Below are 27,598 nucleotides of genomic sequence, written 5' to 3' on the forward strand. Positions count from 1 at the left end.
TTGGCCACAAGCTACCTGTGTTGCACGACACAGTCTGACTTCAGTGGCTGGTAGCAAACTGGCGGGTAGGAATGACATCAACGTAGCCACAACAATCTGCAAAGTAATGGGACAGAAGCATACCAAAATGTTATTGTCTTTGAGGGAGCAAACTTTTAAGTACATGCAATTTCATTGCATAGCTACGGTGGCAATGGTGCGGTACAGCTAGTTTATACCTCAGTGCAATGCTATATAATGCTACCCATTCGCATAATTGACAAGCGAGAAAGCTAACAGTTGCGCTAACGTCAAGTAGTTACAACGGACGGTGAGTAATAACAGCAGTGATAGCAGGATAACGGTTAGCTTTTTTTCTGGGAAGGCGTTGTTACCTTGTTAAACTCTTATGAAATTGCTGTTTCGGTGATAGGTTATAAGAGCTGAGTTGGCTTGGTAATATCAGCAGTTAGCATTAGCATTAGTACTAGCAGCTAATCTTTCATTGCTTTGTCATTCAGTTACTTCTTACGCTACAGCAATGCCGACAATTGTTCTATGAATTCATACTGACTGTCTTTAGTTAGATAACACGAACGCGTAATTACCTTGATACACAGTCGAGTAAGGGGATTCCGTATTTAGTATATATTTTGGTAGCAATTTCACTATCAACAGCGTCTCTGTCATTCGTTTATTTACAACAGAATTGTAAAGGGAAAAAAACTGTGCGTACATAAGACGTGACTGCCCATTGGTTAAAATCCAGAAAGTTCCATAAGCGTCAAGGGGCACAGCTTCAACGCGTTATCTCATTGGTGCACAGACGTGTCAATCACATTGAATACCCGCCTTCTAACAGGGTACTGTTTAATTCATTTAAAGCCCGCCTTTAGGAATCAGAACCTTGGAGACAGAAAATTCAATTTGTAAAAGTTAAAGGTTCCGTTATTGTTAAAGCTTACATTCAAAACACATGTTTTTTTTTTTTGCAATGGCAGACCGTATAAATGTCCTAATTTCTGTGCTCCAATGTAAAGAATGTATTTCCAGAACCGTTCATGTTTTGTCCTCTACAACTCTCCGTAGCAGCCACCTAGTCACCGCTCAGAGCATGCGCACTGCACACCTTTAGCTCCACTACACTTTCCACGCGTGTATGAAGGTTCACGCTTGGGAGAAAAGTCTGTTTTGAGGACAGAAATTGTGAAAATATAGGGAGTATTTTTCGCCACCATGGGAGGGCAAACAAAGGGCAAAAAGAAGAACAAGCCGAAGAGAAAAGACAACCGTCCAAACAGTTATGTTGATCACTGATTTAACATTTTGCTAGTTATTTACAGTATGTTACATCAACATCTCAGACAGCTAACTGTTCGTCAAAATCGAAATTAGCCGGCTGTGCTTTGATTTCAACTCAACTCGACAAAATTAGACAAAACCAATGCTGAATCTCTGTTTATTTAACCCCAGAAGATGCAGGTATTGTTGGGCTGTCACCTCAAGAAAGGATGAAAGTAAGAATGCATGAAAAAGCCAAGAAGAAGACAGCTGAGAAGTACTCTGTTCAGCAGCTACTAGAAAAGGTAACTTTGACAAGATATTCAGATTTGTCATGCCTTTTAAATGTCTTATTAAATCTACTGTTTGTTTGTTATGTAATTTGGTCATCTGTTGTCCAGACAGAGGAATACATGGACAGTTTTGACTTTGAGATGGCTGGCCTTTTCTGTCAGCGAGCCCTGGATGTGGAGTCCACCAACCTGCAAGCTCTAGATATGCTGGGACACATCTGCTCTGAACTAGGAGACATACAGAAATCTAAAGAAATATCCTTTTAGGATGGCTTCCTCTCTCTCTCATTGTGTGCATGTCAGTAACTGAAACAGTTATATTCCTATGCTAATTGAGAAGAGTCCTTGACCAATTATCTCTAAGCTTTTCTGCGTGCAGTGGAGCTGAGTCCAGATGTAGGCCACAGTAAATACATGTACCTGGGACAAATCCACACAGGCCAGGAAGCTGTGGACTACTACACTAAAGGAATACAAGTCCTGCTGTCTGCACTGGACAAACAAGCACAGACCACAGTGAGTGCAGCCCCATACACACTCACATTCCCACAGTGGTTTACCGAGGTATACATACTGCATCAGCCAGGGACAATGCTTTTGCAACCAAGGCTTAATACTAGTGTAATGGTATTAATCTTCACAAGAGGGTGCTGTTGATCAGTACATAATCTATCTATCTATCTATCTATCCATCTATTGAGCTGTGTCAGTTCAACTGAATATTAATACACTGATGACATGGCAGTGGACATACTTGGCACATAGTTAATCATAGTGAATCATAACTTTATTTCTTAAAAATGCTACTAATCACATATAGATTAAAGGTAATTTGCACTTCTGTACCTCTTTTTGCTTAAAATGTTTTTAATTTAAAGCAACATCATGTTATTCACGCATAGCAATGTAATAGAATACCACAAAAAACAACAACGTATACAAAACACATGCAAATACATAACAAAATACCACACAGATACACAGGCAGAACAAATTCTTAACATAAGCCTCTCACTCCCTCTCACAAGCTGCACAACATAACCCTGCTGTATGTCCCTTCAAAATACAAAAGTATTGGCTTCCAGGTTTTTTTTTTAATTCCTTGAGCTTGTCCTTGCCACATAATCTGATCCTCCCCAAAGTATTTGTTAATGCAGTCTGCCTTTGTTTGAGTGACAGTGTTTCTATTTCTTTTGCAGAACATCAGAATGAGTTTTTCTGCATTAGGTATGCCATAGGACAGGAGTTGATGCTCAGTAATCTGGAGTTAACTTGAATCCTCAGAAGCTCCAAGAGTCATCAAAATAGTCTTGACTTGTGTGGAGTTTGAGTACTGTCAAAAGAAGACCAAACATTTGATCCCAGTTCTCCTGTTATTATGGACATAGCTATGAAAGGACTTTGCATCCGAGAACTTGTTTTTTCACACACTGGAGACATTGTCTAAATTTCTTTTGTTGACCAGTTATAGCACTGGACTGATAAAGAGGTTTGATATGTCCAGAGGATTATTTTAGAACTTTTGATTTTGGCTACTTTTTTGTTTCCCATGTTACCCAAGACTTATGCCTAATTCATTACTTAAGTAAGCATCAAGAGAATATTTTAGCATAATTGCTGTTACACAGGAATCAAACTGATAAGGCAAAGGAGAAAATATAATAGGACATATTTCAGATGTTAAATGAATCTGTCGGTGTCTTGTTTTTTTCTAATGAATTAACAAGTTGTCTAACTTACATTATGTCGTGTTCATTGTTGGTGTCAATTTAATTAACTTTTCTCACAATATTCATATAATAGCATTAAAATGTTTGACTCGACAGCCTCTTTATTATTTTCAGAGTGTGTGTTATGTATAACAAGAAAAAGGCACGGGCTATTCAGTATAATCCAAATCTTTAAAGGCCTTTTTTACAACAGACATTTTGGCTTGTCATTGAAGGAAAAGCACAGCTGTTACTAATAACATTAACAATGGCTCTATTCTATTCAAGTGTCTCTGTAAGCTGTGACAGTGAGCCAGCATGGACACCACCATGACCCTGAAACCAAAGCAGCTAAATGGAAATCAGCCACCATTAATGTGATTATTTCCACCTGCGCTTTGCCTGCTGTAACATGTCAAAATGACCTCTATACAACTCAGGAGATTCTCTGGGAAGTTGTACATTGTTTCCCTTAATTGGATAATTTAATCATTAAAAAAATAATTCATACCATTTACACTATCTTTTGATTAAGTATATTTAAAAGATCTTTTGGCCCCCCTTTAAAACATCTGCCCTCTGTTCTTTAAGCAGGCTCAAGCCGCAGCTGCTGCCCAACCAGATGACGATGCTGAGCTCCCCACAGCCAAAGATGTTTGTGTAGCATACTGCTCCATCGCTGAGATTTACCTAACAGACCTCTGGTACTGGAGCACACAGAGGCACACTCCTGACATTTATAACCCCATTTCAAGTTACTGGTTTGATAATGAGCTGAGATTTGGCTTTCTGTGTGTGTGTGCAGCATGGAGGAGGGAGCTGCAGACAAGTGCAGAGAGTTTATTGAGAGAGCATTACAGTATCACCATGACAACCCTGAGGCTCTACAGCTCATGGCAAGTTACCTGTTCAGTACAGAGAGAAACCAGGTCAGTCCACACACACACACACACACACACACACACACACACACACACACGCACTCAGGATGAGTTATCACCACATTAAAGCAGGAATCTGCTGAGTTAATTATTCTGAGCAAATTGAATTGTATGCCATTAATCAGCAGATGGACACTTGCATTAACACGCGCACACAGAGACGGGTCATGCCGATAGGAATGTTAATTACTCGGCAGATCATTGAGGTCATATAGTCATCTGATAAATGAGAAAGAGATGAGAGTGAAGCCAAAATTTGAAAAAGATGCAAGAACTTTGCAGCATGAAGCATCTGACAGTGAGTTTGGAATAATGTCTTTATTATATTTTCTCTGTTTTTACTGTTATTCAAAATGTATTTATTTCCAAGATATTTTTAAAGTGTTGCTGCTTTACCAGCTGTTATAACAGTTAGACGTCATTCAAGGCAAAACATTTCTCTCTCTACCACAAGTACTATTTTGCAAGAAATTTAAGCGGTAAGACCTCTGACCTCTTGAGATCACTAATGTGTCTTTTAGTTAAATAAAACACATGATTTTGATCCATTAACAACTCTTTTATGTTGTAATATAAAATATGCCCCAAGCCTGGGATTTCATATTTCAGGCGTAAAAAACATCTTTCACTGTTTCCTGGAAACCATTTCATACATAACTTAAAAAAAATATGGTGAAAATTGTTCACAGCACCATCTGTGGATTATTCGGAGCAACCAGTGCATTGTTAATGGAAAGGCATTTTTCCTTTTCATGTGATTTTTCTTTTCTGTGAGGCCACAAATGAAAATCAAGACACCTCCTTTGTATCGGAAAGGTGCCAGCGGTGGATATTTCAAACCTGAGAAAATGAAAGCAAACTATCTTCAAAAAAATTTCTTCATGCTCCTTCATCACCAAACTGAGGGAAATGAGATTCAGTAGAGCTGAAGTGGATCTGTAATACTAGCTGTGAGCTGTAGGGGTCAGGCTGGCTCCAGTCACACTTTGTAGCACCCCACATCCAGCAACAGTCTGTTTTGGAATACTCTGGTCATGATTTAGAAGAAGAAGACTAACACTGACCCGATATTAATCAAAAGGTCATTGACATCTATAGCAGAATTCAGGCTGAAAAGGGGATTTAAACTTGAATTATTTTCCTTTTAGTGAATTTGTGTGTCTTAATCCATGTCTATATATGTGTGTTTAGCAGTATGGTCATACATACACCTGTGAATTTAAACATATATGCATTTTTTCTTCAGGAAGGCAAAGAATACCTGTTGAAGAGTGTTGGATCATGGCTTCCTGCCCAGAAACAGAGTGCAGCTTCTTCCAGCATAGAGGAAGATATGCAGGTGAGTTGGAGCTGTGCTTAGTGTTTCTCTGACAGCAACCAACGCTCATAAGAATCCAGTTTATTTATAAAGCACTTTCAACTAACGGGATTGTCACAGTGTGCTTTGCAGTGAGCACAAACATAAGGACACCAGTAGAGATAAAAAGTAAGAGATAATGAAACGAGGGATAATAAAAAATAAAAGATGGAACAAATACTTTGCAAACCTGTGTGTGTGTGTGTGTGTGTGTGTGTGTGTGTGTGTGTGTGTGTGCGTGCATGCGTGCACGTGTGTAAAGAGAGAGCAGATATGAAAGCACAAGGCACAACCAAGAAAGTGTACAAGGATAAGTAAGCAAATTACTACAGGGAGTTTGGAAGGGAAAGGAGCGGCTGTGATGTCAAAGTAAGGACGGGTTCTAAATAGGGCTGCACCATTGTGGCAAAAATGACAATATGATCACAATTATTTATCACGAATATTCAGCGATCTTAGGGACAGATATTATTTTTGCACTTTAACAAAAAACAAAGAAACCCAGAGCTTTTAATTCCATGTTGTGCTACATTCCTGCTAATTAACAAACCTTTGCATGAAAAAGAAATACTTAAAATAAGGTTCTTCTTCACCTGAATTTAGTGCACCTCTTTGAAGCAAAATTCTGCCCAAAATATAGGTTAACTAAAAATAAATATGCCATCAAAGAATGCAACCAAGAGAGAACACTGTTTATTAGAGAAGCACCCATTTCAAACATTTATAAAACAGTCGATCATGTTCATTTAATTAAGGGAAGACAAAAACCTGCTCGCGATCATCAGTGTTTCCCACAGAATAGAAGTGTATGTGTGGTGTAGCAGACAAACTTTCTTTTTTTAATTTAAGTGCCTGTGTCCACTTTGTATAGTTCCTGCTCTGAATTCAGAAGTTTTTGCGGAACTTCATAAGTTGTTTTTTTCCTCAGTAGGAGCTTGTGACTCGTTTCATGGATTATTGAACTGTCAATCCTTAGAGACGATCACATCAGATCCATGGATGAGAGGAGCAGCTGCTGCGAGTGAATGCAAACCTCAGTGGAACGAAAAGACAAGTTTCACTTTCAGTATGCGTGACGTTCTGCTGCTCTGTCTATTCCCAGAGTATGCTCTGCGCTCCGAGAGTGTGATGCAATAAATAACCAAACAGTATATATATATTTCAACAGAACTCCTGATAAACAGTTTAGCTCCAAAATAGAAAATGTATTTGTGGCGGCAGCACAAAGAAACGTGTTAAACCCTGATTACAATTTAATACATTTTACAGCCCTATTTTTAAATAACAGATAAATGACACCTGACATTCAAATACTGAGCAAATGTGATATAAGAGGGGATAGGATGGTGATTTGAGGCAAAACTCCCAGTGGCACTTCTGTTATGACTCTTATCTTCGGGAGCAGGCTGATCTGAGCTCAGCCTGCCCACACTTTCACTGTGATTAACAGCCACGTAGCCACAGAATGTTTTCTACCTTGAAATTGAATCGCGTTATTATCAGACAAAGGAAGAACTATGCTTGTGTAAACACCGTAAAAGGTGACCGAATTGTCTTTTTTTTTTTCCAGAATAACATGCCCCCGTATGAATCTCGCGTAACCACAGCCAAACTGCTGATCGAGTCCGAGGAATACGAGGTAAAATGTCGTGCTGGTGCACTCTGCTGTTGTTTGTCCGTGTCATGGTGGGAGCTAAGGCGGTGTGGCATTTGTATGTATGTTTGTGCGCATGTGTGCTTTCCTTTCTAGTGAATAGCACTGAAGGTGGGAAGGCCATGGCTGGTCTTTATCCCCTCCAGAGTTCAGTGTCAATAATTGAAGAGTGGTATTTACAGAGAGGGACAGGGGTAAGGGGGCGCACAGGGGAGGAGGGATGTGGAAGCTCTAGTCTGATGAATTGCTGCCATATCTGTGATACGGCGCACTTCCAGATCACTCATCAATTTCCAGTATTAATGGCCTTGATTTTAGTGGCTCACTGCCTTCAGTTCAGCGCTAAAACCCCTAACAGTCATTAACGCTTGAAGTCATTTTCTGTGATTACTGCCACACCAACAGCAGTTCAGCTATTTTCTGTTGTGATCTAGTGATTAATTTGGAGTCACTCTTGTTGAGTGGTTTATGGTTATTACTGACAGGAAATGAGAACAGTGTCCTTTTTTCCCCGCTCAATCCCAAACGACTGAGCTGCATTTATATCTGTGTGTGTGTGTGCGTGTGTGTGTTTGCGTGTGTGTGGGTGTGTGGATGTGTGAGTGTGGGGGAGATGGGCTGTCAGGTGTATCTGTAAAATGACAACGTCTCGGTCCACAGTTTCTGACATGTCGTTTGTCTTCATCCTCCTGTTGGTGTCATCAAGCCCGTAACACAAACTGCACACATTCTGAGTGCTTTATTTTGCTGTATGCATATACACAGCCATGCACAAAGCTAGTCATATTTGCTTTTTGCCATCACTTATGTGGAAGTTTCTGACGGAAATTGAGCTTAAGGATGGAACTGGAGTAGAAGCAAGCTGTTTTCTGTCCGTCTCTCCCAGACTGGGACTTAGCCGGATTTGATAGGAACATCCTCTCTTCTCTTTCCTTCCTCTACTACTCTGTCACACATACACACACTCACTGATTTTTGTGCTCACTATCTCTCCCTGTGGACTATAAATCTATTCACAACTAAACTCTGTGTAAAGTTGTGTGCTTCCAGTCTGTATCGGTTTGAAGGCTACCTTCTTAGTAGTGTGCCAGAGTGCGACAATTTGCCTGCATTTTTTCCCTATTGAATATTTTTGTTTGGTGTTCCAAACTGAGCCAGAGCTTTTGAAATTTGATTAATAGGCTATAGGCTATATGCCAAAAACACATTCAAGCATTTTTTTGGTGTGTTTTCTGTAGCTGCGCAGAGTATACGGCTATTTCTGGTAAATGACAGTTCCTTTCAGAATAGAGAAAGTGGCAGAAAAACTTCCATGTTCTTTGCCAAAAAGCATTTGTCTGCCTCTGTTGGAGATTAGGCTTTTTGTCTGATGAATGTAGTTGAGGCTTTTACATTCCACCCTTTATGTCGTTTGAGTTGAATCGGAACAAATTTGGCTTTTGGTAAAATAGTGTGATTACTTTGGCCGAACTATCTGGGTGTATTACGTTATCTCCATAGTTACTGGAGAGAAAAGAAAATCAATGTTGAGCATGGTGGTGACAGATTAAATTGCAAAATTTGGTGTTTTCCCCAAAGGCTTTCAATGGTAGGTAGGGTTGCAATGATATTAGATTTTCATGAATGTTATCATTATAATTATTATAATTATTTATTTATTTTTCCAGTTACAGTGATCCTTAACAGAATGACAACAGAAAAGACTATTTTGTTGATTGAACAAACACTTTATTATAATTGAAACTTGAAACAATATTTTAAAGAGAAGAATGAATAAACAGTCTGACAGGCAGCTGAGAAGAAAAAGAGATGCACAGCCGCAGTCTTTTTTTCAGTGTCGTAGACAACCAAATGCTCACATTATAATACCTGTTAATCTTCATACCACAGCCTGTGGTTTCACAGTATACTGCTGCAACCCTAATTGTAGGAAGAAAGCATCTATCTTTTATGATGACTTTACTAGGTGACAGTCCAAACAAGAATCTCACACATTTAACATTTAACCTTTGCTATCTGAAATTGCACCTCTGCTTTTTTTCCTTGAAAGTAGGATTGGCCCTCAGTTCAGTGCCTGTGTGGTGCCTCTGCATAGTAATAAAAATCCCAAATTTGTTAAGTTTTGTGCATAAATGATAAAAGTATCAATGCTGAATAAATTACTTTTATAAATCGAAATCTGACAAAGCCTGACCTCCAAAACTGTTTAAGGGAAATCTTTTCAGCCTTTATTTCAACTCATAAGCTATGCGCTTTAAAAGTTCAACATAAAAGTAAATTTGGCTTAGCAAGTTGTCATTTTATGATACTTGAGTTACCAATAATTTAGGGCCAAGAGCACAGAAACCATGACATCAACAGATGGTTAAAAGCATTGCGTTTTGTACTTTCAAAGAGCCTGAGCCAAGTGCGACGCAAGTACATAATACAGTGCATGCAAAGTTTGTAAATAATTGGCACAGAAAAAATCCTGTGGGCTAATAAATTCTTGAAAACAAACATTTCACCACTGCCGCTCTTCTCGTCAGTCTTCTGTCACAACAAGACGTGGATCTGTGCCACTTAATTTGGAAGGGGAAAAAAGTCACCAAAAATTGCTTGTCAAGGTCTTTTTTTTCCTTTTGATTGCTTTTGAGGAGAAACACTTGAATTGATGCCAAATTTGTTTGTGATTTCAGTAGCTGTAATGGAAATTTAGTAGTAGGGTGCTTGAAAGCAGCATAAGTGAGACAACTGTGAAGACATCTTTGTCCAGCAGTTTGATGTTTTGTGTAAGTATTTCTGAGCCACTGCTGAAACAACTGCATAATTAATAGATTGGTTGATGGATAGAAATTTAATTGAAATCAGTTTTCATAATTGATAAATTGTTTTTATTCATTCATCTGGCTAAACATGCTGGTTTCAGCCTCTGAAATGAAAGAATGTTTTGCTTTTCTGTTTAATATCAGTGTTAATTATCTATCTTTGTGTTTTAGAGTGTTGGTCGGAGAAAAGCAACAATTTGAAGGCATCGCTGTGGGTAAATTGTGATGAGCATTTTTTACATTGTTTCTGATTTTTTATAAACTAAATCCGTGCTGAAATTATTAATTGATTAATCAGTCAATCATCCACAGTTTTAATACCCTGTTAATAGTTAAAGTCATTTATCAAGCAAGAACAACAACTGTCCTCTGGTTGCATCTTCTCCAATGTAAGGATTTTCTGCTTTTACTTTGTAATTTTAAGCAGAATTTCTTTGGATTTGGGCTATTGGTTGGACTTAACAAATGGTTCCCCAATTTTTCCTTTAAGGTAAACATAGGATTTTCTTTTAGTGTTCGCAAAAAAGCTTGTCAGCCAAAGTAAAGGAAAAACCAAGCCACTCTCGTTTAGGGTATCACCACACTATATTTGCAGTTTTACTGTGTTGTTTCTCTTGGATGTCTGTTGCTTATAGCCTGGCACCTGGTCGCCACCTTTTTATGAAGCCCAGACTTGACCTGAAAACTGCGGAGGTACACACTTGTAAACGACTTGAACACAGAAAATAAAAAAAAAAGAAGGAAAATACAGGCAGAGTCTCTGCAGAAAAATACACTGACACACACCTCTAGTGGGTCACAAGTGACTAAACATTGTTCTTTAGGAAAATTGTGCATATGCCTTTAAGGGACCCCTTTTCGATCATTTAGTAAACTGACAACCCCTGACTAAGTTACATATTTCATGATAACAAAAACGGTCCACAACAGCTGATAATATGTACAGTTAACCCAAATATTGAACGAAATAGCTGCTGGACGTTTCTGTAAAACAAATGATTCAGATGAATTTTGAGCAAATTATTTTCTGTGAATATGTAATCAGAGATTAATTTTTCTGATATTTTTAAAAAGTATTTTGTGTATGATTCTGTCTTTATTTAATTTTAAATTTTATTTTATTTTTTTACAATTTTGTTAAGCATACTGTAGAATAAATATAACTTGTTCGGGTTTGTGCTTTGCCCTTATCATTTGATATATTTTTTAAAGTGTATATTGTAAAATCATAATCTGAACTTTAAAAATAACACTTTAATTTATTTATTCACTGAAATGAATGAAATGAAATATTTGCTCACTGTATCATTGTACAGACCAAACAGTCAGTTATGAACATAGTATTTGATAATGAAAATAAAAAATAGATATATTTGCAGCGTTAAATCCAAGCTTAATTACTTGTTTTGTGACTTCATTTTTAAATGAAAAACCGATTTGTTTTGTAGCAACAATGAAGCCCTCAGAGACCACAGCTCTCCCACTGTCACTGTCAGAGACACATATTACCATCATCATCACCCCTCACCACCACTAATCCACTTGCCACATAGCAGACAGACAGACAAACAGACATACGGCCTCCCCTGACAGCCATTAAGGTGTCTGTTCGCCGTAGTTGTCACAGCAGCTGATGGTTAGTTACTCTGCTTGTCGTTGTCACTCTTGTTTGCTTTCATGTTATTCCTTGAACATTTCTGTTCTTAAAATGTAGCTCACGATGGAGAGCAGCTTGTACTTCCCAATGTTACTTGCAAGTACAGTTAGCACTGACATCCCCAGGATTTATTTACTTAAGTGTAGACGTCCCTGTTTGTGTGTGTGTGTGTGTGTGTGTGTGTGTGTGTGGTGTGTGTGTGTGTGTGTGTGTGTGTGTGTGTGTTGTATGGGTCTCTGTGTGTTAGAGATACGGCTTGCCCTCGCTTGTAAAGTGATTTGTCTTTCTCCTGTCTCTGCTGTGCGCTCCGGTAAAATGATTCTGTTAAACAAAATTGCCTGAAGATCACGCACACACACGCAAACAGCACACACACACAATGGCCATTATAAATGAGTTCCTCCCCAGAGTGCTGCTTTTTTAAAAAAAAATCTTTAACAGGTCTTGAAATAAAGAGGACAACATGTAGAGTGTCTTTGCCGTGTGTTTGTGTGTTGTTCATGGACCAGTTTTGCATTGTTTATTAAGATACTTTTTTGTGCCCTTCCTTCCAATTTTTGTACTTTTTTTCCTTGTAGTACCCGCTCTTTTCCCCTTATCTTCACGGAAATATTAATCTTGTTGTTGTTTAGAGCATGAAGCGGCTTAGGAATCTCTGAATCTTTAATCACTCGCCCCTGGGTTGACCAGTGTAGTTAGGAAAGAGTGCAGTTGGAGACGATATAATGGTTATCATTGCTCACTTATCCTGGCTCCCAGATATCTCTTGTTCTATTTTTGTTGCTCCAAAACTGCCTGTTCTATCAGTTGTTTAATGCCCAGACAGATCCTTACTCCTATCTCTTATATCTAGTGCATGGCTCAAATTACTGTGTGTGTGTGCATATATATATATATGTGTGTGTGTGTGTGTGTGTGTGTGTTCCTGTCACATTGGTGTGATACAATGAAAGTCAAGTAGATAATTCTGACGCTGGGCATGAATCCATTCATCATCAACTGGGATTAGTTGTTTTTGTTTGTGTATTTTTAATCAGTCATTAATTAATTAAAGACAATAGGTTTTTTAGCTGATAATTGGTCTGGCAATCAATCAACTGACTCCCTGACATGCACATTTGCACACTCTTAATGAGATACTCTCAATTAACCTGACTCTCCCTCAGTCTTCCCGGGCAACTGACCTCTTTATCGCCACCGGAAGCGCACAGGCTTAATGAAAAGAGAAGAGAGCTCCGAAGAGCGGGAGGGGAAAAAAATTAGGAAGCTCTCCAGCTAATAAGACTGTCTTAACAAGAAACAAGTGCTGCTTGTTGTGCTCACTGTTGTGTGTAGCTTTGTTGTGGTGTTTGACTTTGTGGCAGTGTGTCAGTGCGTGCACAGGTGCGTGCGTGTCTTTTATTCTTGCCCTTCACCATGGGTGATTGGCTAACAGTCGCCTCCAACCTGAAGTTGACAAAAATCAATATATCATCACCTGGGGCTTCACACACACACACACACACGCACACACACACACACACACACACACACACACAAAACTGCAGAATCCACAAGGAGAGAGAGGCAGAGCAAAACAAACACACAGCCTACTTTAGTCAAGGTCTGTTTTCTGTAATAGAAACTTCCCGCAGAAACAGGCTCAGACAGTGACGCTCTATGGCAAAGGTCACCTCGCATTAAACTTCTTCTAGACCTCAAAAGGAGAGGGAGGGGTCGGCGGGGTGATATTTAGATTCGTTATGTGTCCGATGGAGTGGTACGGGTCCTAGAATATATTGGCTGTTAATGTCTGTAAATGGATTAAAAGGGCTGTCCAGCCAAAGTAACTATTGACTGTACGATAAGCACTGGTGAGTGTGTCTATCGACTGCCACATCTGTTGTCTTGTTGATATTGACAGTGTTGTGTATGGGACATTGACCTCATAGACACTTATCAAACCCTATGATCACTCTGATTGATCGAACCGCTGGGGAGATGCGCAACACTGCAATAACAGCATATTTGTCCGTCTGTGCATGCTTGCTTGTCTATGGAATGATGCGGTATCTTTGAGTGTGTACTGATGAAATTCTTCAACCATAAAAGTTATTTTCTTGTATGACATTTCTGATGGTGTTGAAGATAATTTCAAATCTCATTTCAGTCTCTTAATCCTCTTTTCTCTCTCTCTACTTCTCTGCATTAGATGGCGGTAGATGTGCTAGAGGGTCTTCTGGAGGAGGATGATGAAGTCGTCCAGGTAACAATGAAATGACGACCCAGCTGTTTTTTCAAGAAAAAAACGTGGCGGTCAGCTTTCATTCAACTTTAAATTTTGGTATTTTTCATTACCAGGTCTCAAAATGCAAATAACTTTTGTCTCTGGAAATGTGACAAAAATCTGAGTTAATAATGGGTCTCAGTGCCTACTGATTCTAACTCACAGTCCTCATCAGTGCATGTAAAAACAAGTGGCAGCTCACTGATGTACTAAGGCTGATGTCAGGTGCCAGGCAATCAGAGGAGCACTAGATAACTGTCACAGATGCAATCAATGAAGTGAGTGTGCACACACTCAGGTGACAAAGCACCATTGTGTTTGATTTGATTTGATTATCACACAAGTTCTACAGCACCCTGTTTCCAGTCCACATTTCAAAAAAATTGTTCCCATTCATCATTTACTTTGACACAGAAACATGGGTTAATATGATCCAGGTTGAAAATACTGAATTTACCTTTTAAAGCTTTCAGTTGTTATCAAGGTAGTCTTTAAATTAGCAGCATGATCAAATTATATGTATGGATATTGATCCATATGGAAAAAAATGACCATGATCATATTTTTTGCCATGTTGCTGAGCCCCAAATCTGAACAAAATCTGTCCTTGGGCATGTATGACTAATCAAGGCACACAATTAAGTAATATATTTTTATATGTGCCCTCGGACCCATAGACCAACTTGAAGGCAAATATTTTATCACCCCAGTGGGACGGAGAAGGGCTCAACCTGCGCACGTAGTTGCTTCTGCTGGGCCACTGTTCATGTGTGTGCACACAGCAGTGTCCACGCTCCCTCACTTTTTGCATTACTTGCTCCCAACACTTGCTTGCTCACACACAGAGAATGACTGAGAACTTGAATGCTTATTAGAGAGTGACGTAAATGGCAGTATTTTCAGTGCTTTAGTAGGAAGTATGTGCTGTCAGTGTGCTCCAAATCCCCACTGTCAGTGGCAGATGAAGTGAAGGTGTGCCACTGAGTGTCAGATAGAAGAGCACGGCAGTGTGTCTCTCTCCCCCACTCCCCCTCAGGCTCAGCCTCCCACACACACCCCTCAGCTGACAGATTGAGAGCAGTCATCGGGGGGCTGAACTTTTAAACTCGCTCCAGAGACTTGCAGCTGTAACACTCGATTTGAGCAGGCCTGCAGCCAATCACACATGCATACAGTCACCAGCTCTAATGGTCAGAAAGTGTTTTGTCAGATCATACCACAGTTATGTTGCTCGAGTCATATTAATGATGTCAGAAGTGTATGATAGACACTCCTCTCTCTCTCTCTCTCTCTCTCTCTCTCTCTCTCTCTCTCCCTCTCCCTCTCCCCCTTTCTCTTCACTTCTTTGTTTTACCCTCTTTCTTATTTCTCTCTTAAGTGCAGTAGATAAGTTGTTAGCTCTCGCCTCCGTCTTCTTGCTCTTGCGTATCTCAAAGTTGGAGCATTACTTATAAAGTGTTAAGTCTGCACAAACAACGGAGCTAGTTCCTTGCAAATCTTGTTTCAAAGGTATTGAGTTGATTCATGATGCTTTTGTTCTTCCTTCAGCAGCACCATATGGGAACTAAGATGTGCCTCCACTTTGAAATGACAATAGTCCCAGTGATTTGATTGACAGACACAGCGTTTATTTTATTATGTGTGCTTCTGTCTGGGGTTGTGGAGGGGTAGAGTGGATTCTCTAAAGTTCTTAATTAGCTAACTTTCTCATGTTTTAATTTCAAGTACGGAAACTGGTCTTTACCACATGCACAAATATTTCACAGTGGACCATCTGTAAAGAATTTTCTCGCCTTGTTCTAGCTGTTTTGAAGACATGTGATGGTTCTCATTTGTGGAGAAGTTAAAATGTTGAATAGAAGTGGCCCAATTTCACTCTTTCTTTCCTGAATATACACATAGTATACACACAAAGCACCTTTTTTTCTAGGTTCTGCATTCACAGAAAATTTCAGTGATATAAATGTCATACTGCTGGTTCTGCAACATTACTACACTTATCCAGTGCTGCTGTTGTTCTGATAAGTATGGCTGCAGGGGGTAGCCTCCCACTCAGCATGCTTAGCGGCATTTCTGAATTCAGTGTGGTATGCCTTGATGTGTTTGTTAGCTAAATGGTTGATTTGGCAGAGGTGCAGGTCTCCACTGCCTCTGCCCTCAATGAATAATGAATAAAGTGAATATTTGTGTCTTGTTGCTTGAAGAACAGTGGGTGGGTGATCTTTGGCCTTCGATGAGAGACACACACACACACACACACACACACCTCCAGGTTCACTGAGAGTTGAACATGATTGTGCTAAGAGGTGGAAGAGCAAGCATAGCACAGAGTGTGTAATTATATGGGGGAAAAAACGTGTGATTATGGAAAAGAAAGAGACGATTATTCTTGGTGAGTTTCCGTGTTCTCACTCACTGTTTGAACTCTGTTGAGAAACAGGATTATCTAATGATGTGCAATTTTTTAAACATATTTTCATGAGGTGCCAAGTTAAGGTCATTCAGACAGTTAAGAGGTCCTTAAACACCTAACTTCAACACGGTGATCTCTGGACTTGAGTGCTCACACATTTTGTGTCAGAAATTTGCTAAGGGCTGTGCGTTTGCAACAGAATAGGTTAAATAAATGCCAAATACTTGCAAATACATCGAACTAGTAAAACTGGCTTTGTGTTTTGAGTGAAATGTAATTGTTTTGGCAAATATTCTTCTATGATCCAATGAAAGACCGCTAACCCATTGGAGTGTCACAAGATAATGATCTATTATTCCTGACATTATATTGTTTTCCCAGCGATTGATCTAGTCATTTTCTGTTTGCACAGTCTGATCCAGCTCTTGGTAAGTTGTATAAATTGGCTTTTGAGGAGTTTAAAAAATAGCCATTGGCCTCATTGATGGATCTAAAGCTCTGCGTTTAAAATAAGATTGTTTGTGAAAATGTGGCAATTGAAACCCCTTGGTGCTGGAGGAAAGTCTTTAATCAAAAGCTTGACTCAGTAAGTGAGTATAACACAGACTGATGTGTGTGGATGTTTTTCTGTTTTTAAACTCCCATGTGGAGGATTTAAGGGGATAAACTGGCAGAAATGAAATATAATAAGTGTGTCTTCCTTAGTATATAATCACCAGAATCGTGTTTTTGTTACTTTAATATAAGCTGTTAATATTTACATTGGGAGTGGATTCTTGTCCATGTCTACCACCATGTTTTTATAGTAACCCACAACAGACAAATCAAACTGGCTCTAGAAAGGGCCTGTCACAATTTTTCATTAGCCACCATAATTAGAAGGCCTGAGCCAAATTGTTGGAAAAACACTGATTTTTTTTGTGTGTGAAACTGCTTTATTCAGTATTTTTACTGGATTTATCACCTGGTCCATTTGGTTTGTGAAGGAAGAGACCTCTGCAAATAAATCAGCTGTTAAAAATCCTCCTGAACAAAGAAACTCTGGAGGAATCCTCACCAGGAGGTCTTGCTTGCCACTCGAGAACTTTCAGTGAGTTGCAGTCTGCAATCCTTACAGTTTAATGTCGCTTAATCCTATTCATTGCTCCTTTAAGCAACAATGCTTTTTTTTAAAAAAATGTTTTGTCATTTTTTTGTGTATTCAAGGTTGTGAGAACATGGTCATGGGAATAATGCTGCTGTTTTTCCAAAGTGCTGATTTCCTAAGAGGGGTGGTGTTTCTGCATGTTTGCTTTTAAGGCCCTGAACATATCCTGCTCTGGAGCAGGTATGGATGGTGTGAAGCTGAAGTTACCATGGCGATGTAGCTGAAAAAATCAGCCACCAAGGTGAAACTAGAAACTCAGAGTCAAGGCAGAGTTACCTTGTTAGTCCACTAGTCCTGCATTCGGGGACAGGGCTTGAATCTGCAGTTCTCTTGCTCTTCCACAGTTTCTATCAAAGCAAAACTATGTGAAGAATGAAATAATTAACAGTTAGATTAAGAGAATTTTAAACAATATTCACCCTCCAAATTAATAGCAAGGCTGGATTTGTACACAACACAACAGGTGAGTATGATCTGAAATGCAAACAAGATATTTGCCTGAAGGAGTTTGTTTTTCATTTTATTGTATTGTGTTAAAGAATATGTTTCAACAGAGTAATTACATTTTTTATTGTAGAAAGATAAAAATACAAATTGGTTGAAACAGATGGTAAGAGTCACAAGTCAGGTTTTAATGAATTATTAAACTACAGCATGTGCACATGTACCTTTACTGTCATGCAGCAGCTGTAAATGTGTACAGTTTATGTCAGGATTGGATCCGGTTTACAGTCATGATGTGAGTGATGGATTGCATGTGCATCTGTGTGATTCCATGTTATTTCTGTGAAACCTGTTTGTCAAAGAAGGATGTAGGATTTCATGCAGATGTGCTCCGTGAGGGTTACAAATCTGTTTCCCTTGCCACAGCTCACTTACTGCAACGCAGAACACTTTCTCTCTGTCGGAGAGAACATCTCCCAGCCCATCGCTCTCTCTCTCTCTCTGCCTCCCAGGTGTGGTATCTCTCCGGCTGGGTGTGCTATCTCCAGTTTGAGAAGGCAAAAGAGCAGCAAGAAAGAGAAGGAAGAGAGGTGACAGAGGAGGAGACAGAGGAGTGGAAGGCGTTGAAGGAGGCAGCCAGATCGTATCTGACCAGTGCTAAGAAGGTAATTCAGGTCATAAAATCTTCCCACAAACCAAATGATTGCTCTTTTTTGTGACGCAGATATAGTATAGTTGTGGTTCACCTTTTATGTTAATACGATTGGTACTTAGGTACATTTACTCAAGTAATGTACCCAAATGTATGCCACGCAAGAATTGCTTGTAAATGTGAACGCGTTTCCTCCCTACACTGTACAGCACAAGCTACTGTACTGTTGTAGGAATGTTACATTTGTTATAATGAAAAAGTTAATACTTAAACATTTTAACTAAATAAGAAAACAGGCCAACTCAGCATCGCTCTTTATCCCCATCCCCTCCTCCCTGCTCGCCAGTTTATGTGAGTGCCAACCTCAGATTCACTGACTGGTGGAGCAAGCTGTTGCATCTGCTGAGAGGGATTACTTTTACATGATACTATACACTTTTTCAAAGGAAAAAACTGCATAGTATACCTTTAAGTACAATTTTTAAGTACTTGTATTCAAGTATTTCCTTTTCAGGCCAGTTCATAATTCCATTTCACTACATTTCAGTGGGAAATATTGTACTTTCCAATCCACTCCATTTATCTGATGGTTATTGTATCTAATTACGATGGTTACTCCATATTTCTTAAATGTATTTTTAATGAAAAAATGTCATAGATTTTATGGTTTCACCTTCTGTGACTATTTGACTTAAATTACAGGAAACTATAAGTTTGAGGTTTGCACTGGTCAGTTGGGAATGGGCATTACCACCATTTGCTTGCGTTTTATTGAAAAATATTTCAATGGATTTATCCAGAAGATAATTAGTAGGTATATCCATAATAAATATGATCAGTTGCAGCCCTGTATAAAAAAAGTTCTACCTCAACCTGCCTTCCTCTGGCTGCATATATAATAATGCACGAGGAATAATAAGATAATGATACATTTAACGGTGTAACACTCATAGGGGCCATTTTCTGCATTGAGTACTTTTACTTTTTATACTTTAAGTGCATATTTCTGATAACAGCTTATGTACGTTTACTTAACTAAAATAATGAATGCTTGACTCTTGTTTGTAATGGAGTATTGGTACTGTAATGAGTTCTGGACTTGAATACTTCTTCCATCATTCTGAGCAGCAACCATGGGTACAGATAGTTACCTCCAGCACACTGTCACAATAGGTAAGACTCCTAAGAACCGGTTCTTGTCAGAGAAGGAGTACATGCAGTACTGTGAACATAAGGGGATTCTGACTAAGCTCCATTGTTGCCTCAGAAATGTCTTTTAGTACAATCTCAAAGAGGTTTAAATGCACCCCCTCTCTCTCCCATCCCCCCCCCCCCCCCCCCCCCCCTCCCACCAGTGCACCACCACACACACACACACACACACACACACACACTTACACAGTCGGAGTGATGTGTCTCATTCATCCTGTCATTCTGTCAGGGAGCAATGCCTCTATGGGGCCGTGATTCATGTTAGTCTAAAATCCAATAGGCTTGTAAATCAGACAGCACATACTGAGGGATGGCAGGCCCCACCTACGATTCCTCTCCTTTTCACCTCCCCACCCAACACCTTCCCTTCTCCTCTCCCAGCCCATCGTGTTCCTCTGCAGATGAGTAGGGGCAGCACAGTGGCGATATATTGATGTCTGTCTCTCTGGCCAGCAGCATAGTGACAGGCCTGTCTAACCAGCATCCACTGGAGTGAGGTGGGCTTTGAGCTGCCAAGAGGGAGAATGGCAGAAACTGTGGGGTGTAAAGTAAAGGCACAGGGCCCGTATAGATTTGAGCTGCCAGCTTTGTGGTGAGAGTTAATAAAGGAAAAAAAAACAAAATGAAAATAATGGAACTGAGAAATGGGGAGACTTAAGTACTTAACCATTTTGCACAGGAATAAAAAATCAAGGGAATAAAAAGGTGAAAGACTGGCAAAAGAATTGGGTTAGGCATCAGAGCGTGACAAGTAAACAGCATAGCTGTTTCTTTGTAGAATGAGTGAAGCAACAGGCACAGAATAATGTGGACGGTAAATGCACGAAGACCTTGAAAAGGTGAGGTGGAATGTGGAGAGAAAACGACCCCCTCTTACGGTTCACATAATTCCTTGGTTCGGAGTTCTTGCTCATATGTGTGTGCATCTGTACATTGGGTAGTCGAGATTCTCCCTTGTTTATATCAAAGCTTTGTTTCGGAGCGTCACTGTGAGTGTTAATTATTAACGATGAGTCAGTCTGCTAGTTAAAATGGGCTCCAACATGGAAATGAGGCCTCAAAGCCCAACGGCTTGTTTTGGCGCCAGTCCACTTCTCTGCATACTTTATGACTTTGCTAAGTGTGTGTGCATGTGTGTGTGCATTAGTGTGTGTTGGTGTGCGCGTGAGACAGTGAGAGAAAGCAGGCGGGTATGCGTAGGCGCACCTTATGTGGATGCACATATTTAATTATGGTTGTGTGTGCCAACTTGCATATTTAATTATTTGTTAAGAAATGTCTTCATTATTCATCTCTTCTGTGATCGATACTCATGCGCGTGCGCACACACACACACACACACACACACACACACACACACACACACTGCATTCAGCTGAGATACTCTTAAAAAGGAGTGATGGGGAGGAATAGATGGGCTGAGAGGACAAGAAAGAAGTGTAGGAGGTGAGCAGGAGTGGGAGAATGAAAGGGGAGGCAAGGCAGGGAACAGATTGGATGGTGTGTGTATGCATGTGTGTGTGTGGTTGTGTTGGTGCACGGGGTGTAGCTGGTGAATAGTGGCGAGGGTAAAATCAATAGTAAACCGGACGTGAAATGGAATTTGAGTCTCAGCCAGATAGGGTGCGATTGAAGAAGGATCTGCAGTGTATGCACAGAGGACAGTGTTATATATGTGTGTGCGTGTGCGTGTGTGTGTGTGTGTGTGTACGTGAGTGTGCTCAGAGGCAGATAGGGCAAACAGAGGTCAAAAGCTTTACTATTTGATGTGGCTGAAAGGGTATCCCATGAGCACGGATTGTGGGCAGGGTTGGTCTTCAAGGTGTGCTCTTCATGTAATTTTAATGCCTTTTCCTACCAAGGATGTGACTGAAGGACTGAAGTGTTAAGTTGTGTATGTGTGTGCGTGTGTGTGAGAGATTGTGGTCGGCCCTCTTGAGACTTCAGTGACATGCTGTGTTCACACTCAAGAAGGTCTGATCTCAACCACTGTCACACCCTTGCCAATAGAGAGGTATGTGTATGTGTTTGTTTGGCAGAGTGAGACAGAGAGAGTACTAAAACAACTCATCTAATTAACACTCTCTTACTAATGAAGAGTTGTACAGTGAGAGTGGAGAGGGATGAGGAGAACCGAATTGAGGATACAGAGGGAAGTTGAGAGGAGGGCAAGGTTTTGGCACTATTCTGCCAAAATTGTGTGTGTGTGTGTGTGTGTTTGTGTGTGTGTGTGTGTGTGTGTGTGTGTGTGCGCAACTGCAAGTATAAGATGTAAAAGTATGAAGAGGAATCTATCTCCTTGACAGGAAGGTCATTTGGTGAGAGTCTGAGCGAGCAAAAGAAAGCCAGAAACGGAGTGCACGAGGGGAAAATGGTCAGGAGAAGGAGCCGGGAGAATGAAGGCTTTGGGAAATGAAATGAAAGAAGAGGTGAAATGAAAGGGGAAGTTCAACATAGATGTGAACCAGAAGGTGAACAATGATGGAGTGATTAGGCTTTTACCACCTACTTTAATTTGCCTCTCTTAATGCTGCAATAAAAGTTGTAGAAAAAGGTTTCCATCAAGAAATGACTGGAAAAGAATCAATTTAGGATTGAAGGGTACATTAGTGCTTATTATTACACTTTTGTCCGCTGCATATCGGACAAAAGATTGCACTTACAGATAATCTACATATATGCAGGATATACTATTTATCCAAAGAAATTAAGTAACTGTAGAGAAAGAAATGAAAAATGTATTTGTGTCAGCACATTTTCACATTCGCCTTGTAAATCGAGCAGAAAGTCCCTGCAGGCTGCAATATAATGACCATAAACAGGGTGCGACCTCATATAGCCCCAGAAGCACTCGCGCTGCATTGTGCACCTTAAGCGAACGCAATTATGTTTTGTATTAAAGCCTATCGGCCTATTCAATTCTGTTACCAAGGACTGGAGCCGTTGTCATTATCATGAAGTCAAACTTGCCAGCTCTTCTCTGTAATAGTTTCTTTACTGTGAGTGCCGCTGTGTTGATTTATGTCACATTGTGTTTGGAAACTCCGAGAAGTTCACAAGTTTCAAATTGGGTGCTCTGTTTAGATGTTTGCAAGTTTTTGGGTTAACATTCAGTAGCAAATGGCATTGAAATTCGCAATATGCGTAGCAAGAAGTAAGACTTTTTGAAAATATTTTATTTAAAGGAGAGTGATGTAGTTATAGCTCAAATCCACCAGGATAGATTGCTGCTGCATTGTGTCTACTCAGTACTCTGAGGAAGATTATTTTGAGATGAATGACTATTGACTTTGTTTACTTGTTTACATCCATTATACTAACTGTGGCTCACTGTGACACAGTGTGAGGAACAGTATTGACTGAAAGGGCATCTCCATTGGTGTTCACTTTTGGGTTTTTACAAGTTGACATGCCCTCTCAGCCATCAGCAAAAAACTGACACGCTGGTTAGAGTGCTATAATAATCACACTGACTGAAAGGGTTTGTTCAGATTTTTTTAAGTGAAGCTGTTTGAGACACTTATCCATTGTCAGCAAGTGGCCTACAGTAGACAGTGGTCACGTATATAGAATCCATTTCAGTTTTAAGTGTAAACTATATTTAGAATATTTTCTTCACTTTACCTTGCCCTCAGACAGCCGTTTCCGACAGGTAACTAAAGCCGTTATCTATCCGCTGGACTCCTTTGACAAAAACAGTAATTTTATCTCGCAGAACACAAGAGTTGCATGTCCAGCACTGCCTCACATTGGGTTTTTTTGTATGTGGTTTTGTGTGACCTTCTAAATTGAACTGATGTGGTGTCCTTTGCAGTACTTTGCTTAGCTCCTGTGCCAGTTAGGTGGTTAGAAGAATATAGCTAATTTGAAAGATCGATAACTCACAATTCTCAAAGAAGGCTTGGCTCAGTCACAAAGAGGCACATTAGGCAGGTTAGGGTGGTCATGTGTAGCAATGTATACATGCAGAAACCTATGGCAGGTCATGTGAGAAGATGTTCTTGTAAGTGCTTGGGAAAATAGCATTTTGACGCTAAAAAATGTGTCATTTTAATAAAATTTGAATTTTAATGGAATCGCCCTTTAAAATCTAAATTACTGGTTATTTCAACAGGTAGCAGACATAATATTTACCATGTTCTGAATTTAGTTTGTTAGCATGCCAACATTTACTATTAACTCTAAACACAAAGTACAGCTGAGGCTAATTGTGATTAATTGGGATTGTCATTAGTTTTGCCGGTACGTGGACATGTAAAATTTTGAGATTATGATGGCGCTCAAGCAAAAGTCAGGGGATCACAGAGGTTGTTAGAATTTATCCTCAGGGCACCATGAGTGTTTCCATGTTATTTCACTGAAATCCGTCCGATTGCTGTTGAGATATTTCAATTTAAAAACATAGATGTCAACCTTGTGGTGGTGCTGAGGAAAAAGTGTCGGGATCACCAGTCATTCATCCAAAAGGCATGGAGATATTTCAGTTTGGTCCAAAGCATTGGACCGACCCACTAACCTTGCCATCTCTAGAGCCATGGAGCTAGCATGGCTAAAAACAATAGCAAGCTGACAGTGAGAACAGATGTGTCCACGTACCTCTTCCTGTGTACGTGTAAAATATATAGTGTGTGTTTGCGAGTTCTTATGGCGGTGGTCAAGTGTGCTCTGGGTTGTGACTTAGGGCTTGAAAGTAGAGCAAAGTGGACCATGAAAGAGTTATATGATAACATAGGCACACACGCATACACACAAACACACACACACGCACACACACACACACACACACACACACACACATACGCTCTCCCTCCCTCTCTAGGCAGCTCTCTCGGCCGTGAAAGTGAGAAGAGAAAACATAGGTTGTTGTAAATGAGAAATGCCTGTGTTTCTTGCGACGGCGGTGCTGATCTCAGCAGCGTTCGGTGCGGAATGTGTAAAGAATAGCTCCTGTTTGTTTAGCTAGCTGAAAGCATCACAATGAATAATCACATTCCATCCTGCAGACACACTATGCTATTGATTCGTAGTAAATATCACCACGTAGAAATACAATTTCCAAACAGCATTCAGTATTGTAGAACATACAGGTTTTTCTGCACACGCTCACTGAATTTCTAACGTTATTTCTCTTATGCAACTCTTATGAAAGACACCCTCCACCTTTTACCCAAGGCTGTAATGTGCAATTATTCTGGGTATTGAGCCAAGCCTATTGTAAAGCAAACCCAACTTTTATTCAGAGTGCCTGTTGTGGATAAACATCTCCAGGCATTTTAGAGTGACATTGGCAGAATGAAAATCAGTGTTTTTTTCCCTCCTGTAAGTGTGTGTGTGTGTGTGTGTGTGTGTGTGTGTGTGTGTGTGTGTGGTGCTTTAAGGAGGCTGAGAGGGTCAGCTCTCCCCCGGTATCAGACCTTGTGACTGGACCTGGGTCATGCTCCACCTCCCTGGAGCTCCATCCTGCAGAGACAGCATCCACTTAAATATATACACGCACACACACACTAGACATTCTTACACTCTAAATGAGTTCCCATGTGACTGCGTGTCTCCTGTCAGGACCTGCTGTTGCTTAGAGACTGGTCCTGGGGCAAAGCAGTCACACACACTCTTCTTCACTCTCCTGGCCTCGTTACACTTTTAGTGAGCATGATGACACTCAGCTGCTTATTGTCCGTGTGCTCAAGGGACTGCATGTGCATGCGCGTGTGTGTGACTAAAAAGAATAATATTCCTAGATTATCTTATAAGCCATTCCCCACTCATCTTCTTTTTCTCTCTAGTTTTGTTTCTGGAAAGACTCTTCTCTACTCTGTACACACACACACACACACACAGACGTAGTGTTATGCTTTGCTGTCCTTGGTGGTAGCTCCAGTAGTTTTATCACCCAACTCCACTTTGAGTTCAGTAATTACACACAAGCAGAGTATTTTACAGAGATAAATCTGCTGGCTGCTTTGAGGACAGGATTTTTTTTTAATCTTGCTCCTTCACGGCATATTTCACTGAGATAACAACTTTGATTATGTGTGCGTGCGTGCACATGTACATCGCCGCATATCCATATGTGCTTCAGGATACGTTCCTTTGCGCGTGTGCATGCATGTTGCAGCAGCAAGAGAAAGATAAATGGTCTTTTTGTCTTTTGTGCGGCTGAACGGTGTATCAAATGTGCTGATTTGCCAAATGAAAGACAAAAACTGTTTACCAGCGTTTTGTGAGCCGTGACTGCCTCACTGACAGAATGCAGCTGCTGTTGGATATTTCAGGCAGCCTAACCAGCACTTGGAGACTTAAAACCTCAGGGCTACTCACTTCCCTCAACTCCAAGCTGCTGCTTACTGATGCTGTAGTGATGCACTGTTATCTACAGTGACACAACGGAAGAGCCTCAGTCGAAAGCTTTTCACTCACCGTATCTCATTTCTTGTATTGCCTCCACAGTGTAATTTTGCACTTCATGTTCAGTCTCAACATTTCTGCTGTGTAACCTACTTTCTATTTAAAATTTCCATTTTTCCAGTCTACTTACTAGCACATTACACACTTGCATCATCCCTTTTTTGTCTTTTTTCCTGTTCCTCTTCCCCAGATGTACAGTAAGCTGCAGTGTGATGACCAGCCGATGTTGGAGCACGTGGAGCAGCTGCTAGGTGATCTGGGAGGAGAGCTGGAGGGAGAGGAGGGAGAGCCAGTTTTGGATGAAGAATATGAACCCTGTAGTGATGAGGAGGAGGAAGCTGCAGAGGCACCCATGGAACACTGACCACAGCCCCATGTTTACACTCGGCGATTTCCCTTCATGTTTCCTTCTAGTCAAAATGTTCTGGTGCACTCTCTAAAGTGCCTTCCTCGCTATCCTTTCACACAAATTTATCAAAGATGAAATTTGAAATCAAGTGAGATGCACAAAAAAGTGGCATTAAAAGCTGCAGTCTACTCAGTGTCTTTCAGTCAGTTGTTTAATGCTTTTGGTGAAATAAGTGAATACTTGAGTAATGCCTCCCTTAATCTCCTTGACAGATGTTGATGAAATAAATTAGTTTTAGAGCTTTACTTCTTACCAGCAGCAAAAACAAAACACCTTGAATGCTTTTACCTCTTATATGCACCCACGCATTGATTTTCTACAAGCAAACATACAGCACATGTGCACACACAAACCGAAGCACACAAAGGCTGCACATTAATTACTTCAGCTCTTCCTCAATACAGCTGCAGTAGCAGCAGTGTTACCCTCTCCAACTGCAGTAAAGTGAAATATCTCAAGAGGAAGTTAGCATTATTAGAAAAGTGTGTCTGACAACATGCAGTTAATGCGATCTCTGCATGAACTGGTTCTAATATTCCAAGTTTGTGTCTAATTTTGCTATTCGGTTTATTCTTGTGCTTTGGGTTTTTTCCCTTTTTTGTCAACTCATTGGATTCAACAAGGCAAGACACAATAGAACAATAGAGAGAATTTGACATTAACTTATGCAGCATGCGTTTCTCTCTCTGCTAGACTGTTCAAAGTGGCTGGTACAAAGCCTTTCAGAAAGGAGAAACGGGCAACTCTGACTTCTTTTTTTTTCAACTAGTTTTCACACAGTGCAGCCTTTTAAAATTCTCAGACAGGGTTATGTAGTGTAATGGCATGGGTTAGTGTAATGGAATGCCACAATAATGGACTGATGCTTTTCAACTTCTTTTATATGTTTTACAATTGAGTGCAGAAAGGTGAAGAGCAAGAGTTTGTACTCAGTGGTAGACAGCTGCACACACTGCTACTTTCTGTGGACAT

At 40.2% G+C, this 27,598-nt stretch overlaps 1 protein-coding gene across 3 annotated transcripts; it reads left to right on the forward strand.

Annotated features, from left to right (window-relative positions):
• The first annotated feature begins 1,091 nt into the window (after window positions 1-1,091).
• Window positions 1,092-26,754, forward strand: si:dkey-12j5.1 (probable assembly chaperone of rpl4). 3 transcript variants are annotated; one of them, XM_042490219.1, is made up of 11 exons: window positions 1,092-1,279; window positions 1,453-1,565; window positions 1,662-1,808; window positions 1,917-2,069; window positions 3,854-3,966; window positions 4,068-4,191; window positions 5,450-5,542; window positions 7,131-7,199; window positions 13,870-13,923; window positions 18,461-18,613; window positions 26,408-26,754. In XM_042490219.1, the coding sequence occupies exons 1-11, from the start codon at window positions 1,216-1,218 to the stop codon at window positions 26,579-26,581; spliced, it is 1,257 nt and encodes a 418-aa protein (XP_042346153.1). In that variant the 5' UTR covers window positions 1,092-1,215; the 3' UTR covers window positions 26,582-26,754. The 3 variants fall into 3 exon arrangements, with proteins under 3 accessions (XP_042346153.1, XP_042346154.1, XP_042346155.1); XM_042490220.1 differs by having other exon boundaries at window positions 3,857-3,966; XM_042490221.1 differs by having other exon boundaries at window positions 1,456-1,565.
• The last annotated feature ends 844 nt before the right edge of the window (window positions 26,755-27,598 follow it).

The sequence above is a fragment of the Plectropomus leopardus genome, chromosome 7 (genome assembly GCF_008729295.1).
Source record: "Plectropomus leopardus isolate mb chromosome 7, YSFRI_Pleo_2.0, whole genome shotgun sequence".
NCBI lineage: Eukaryota > Metazoa > Chordata > Actinopteri > Perciformes > Serranidae > Plectropomus > Plectropomus leopardus.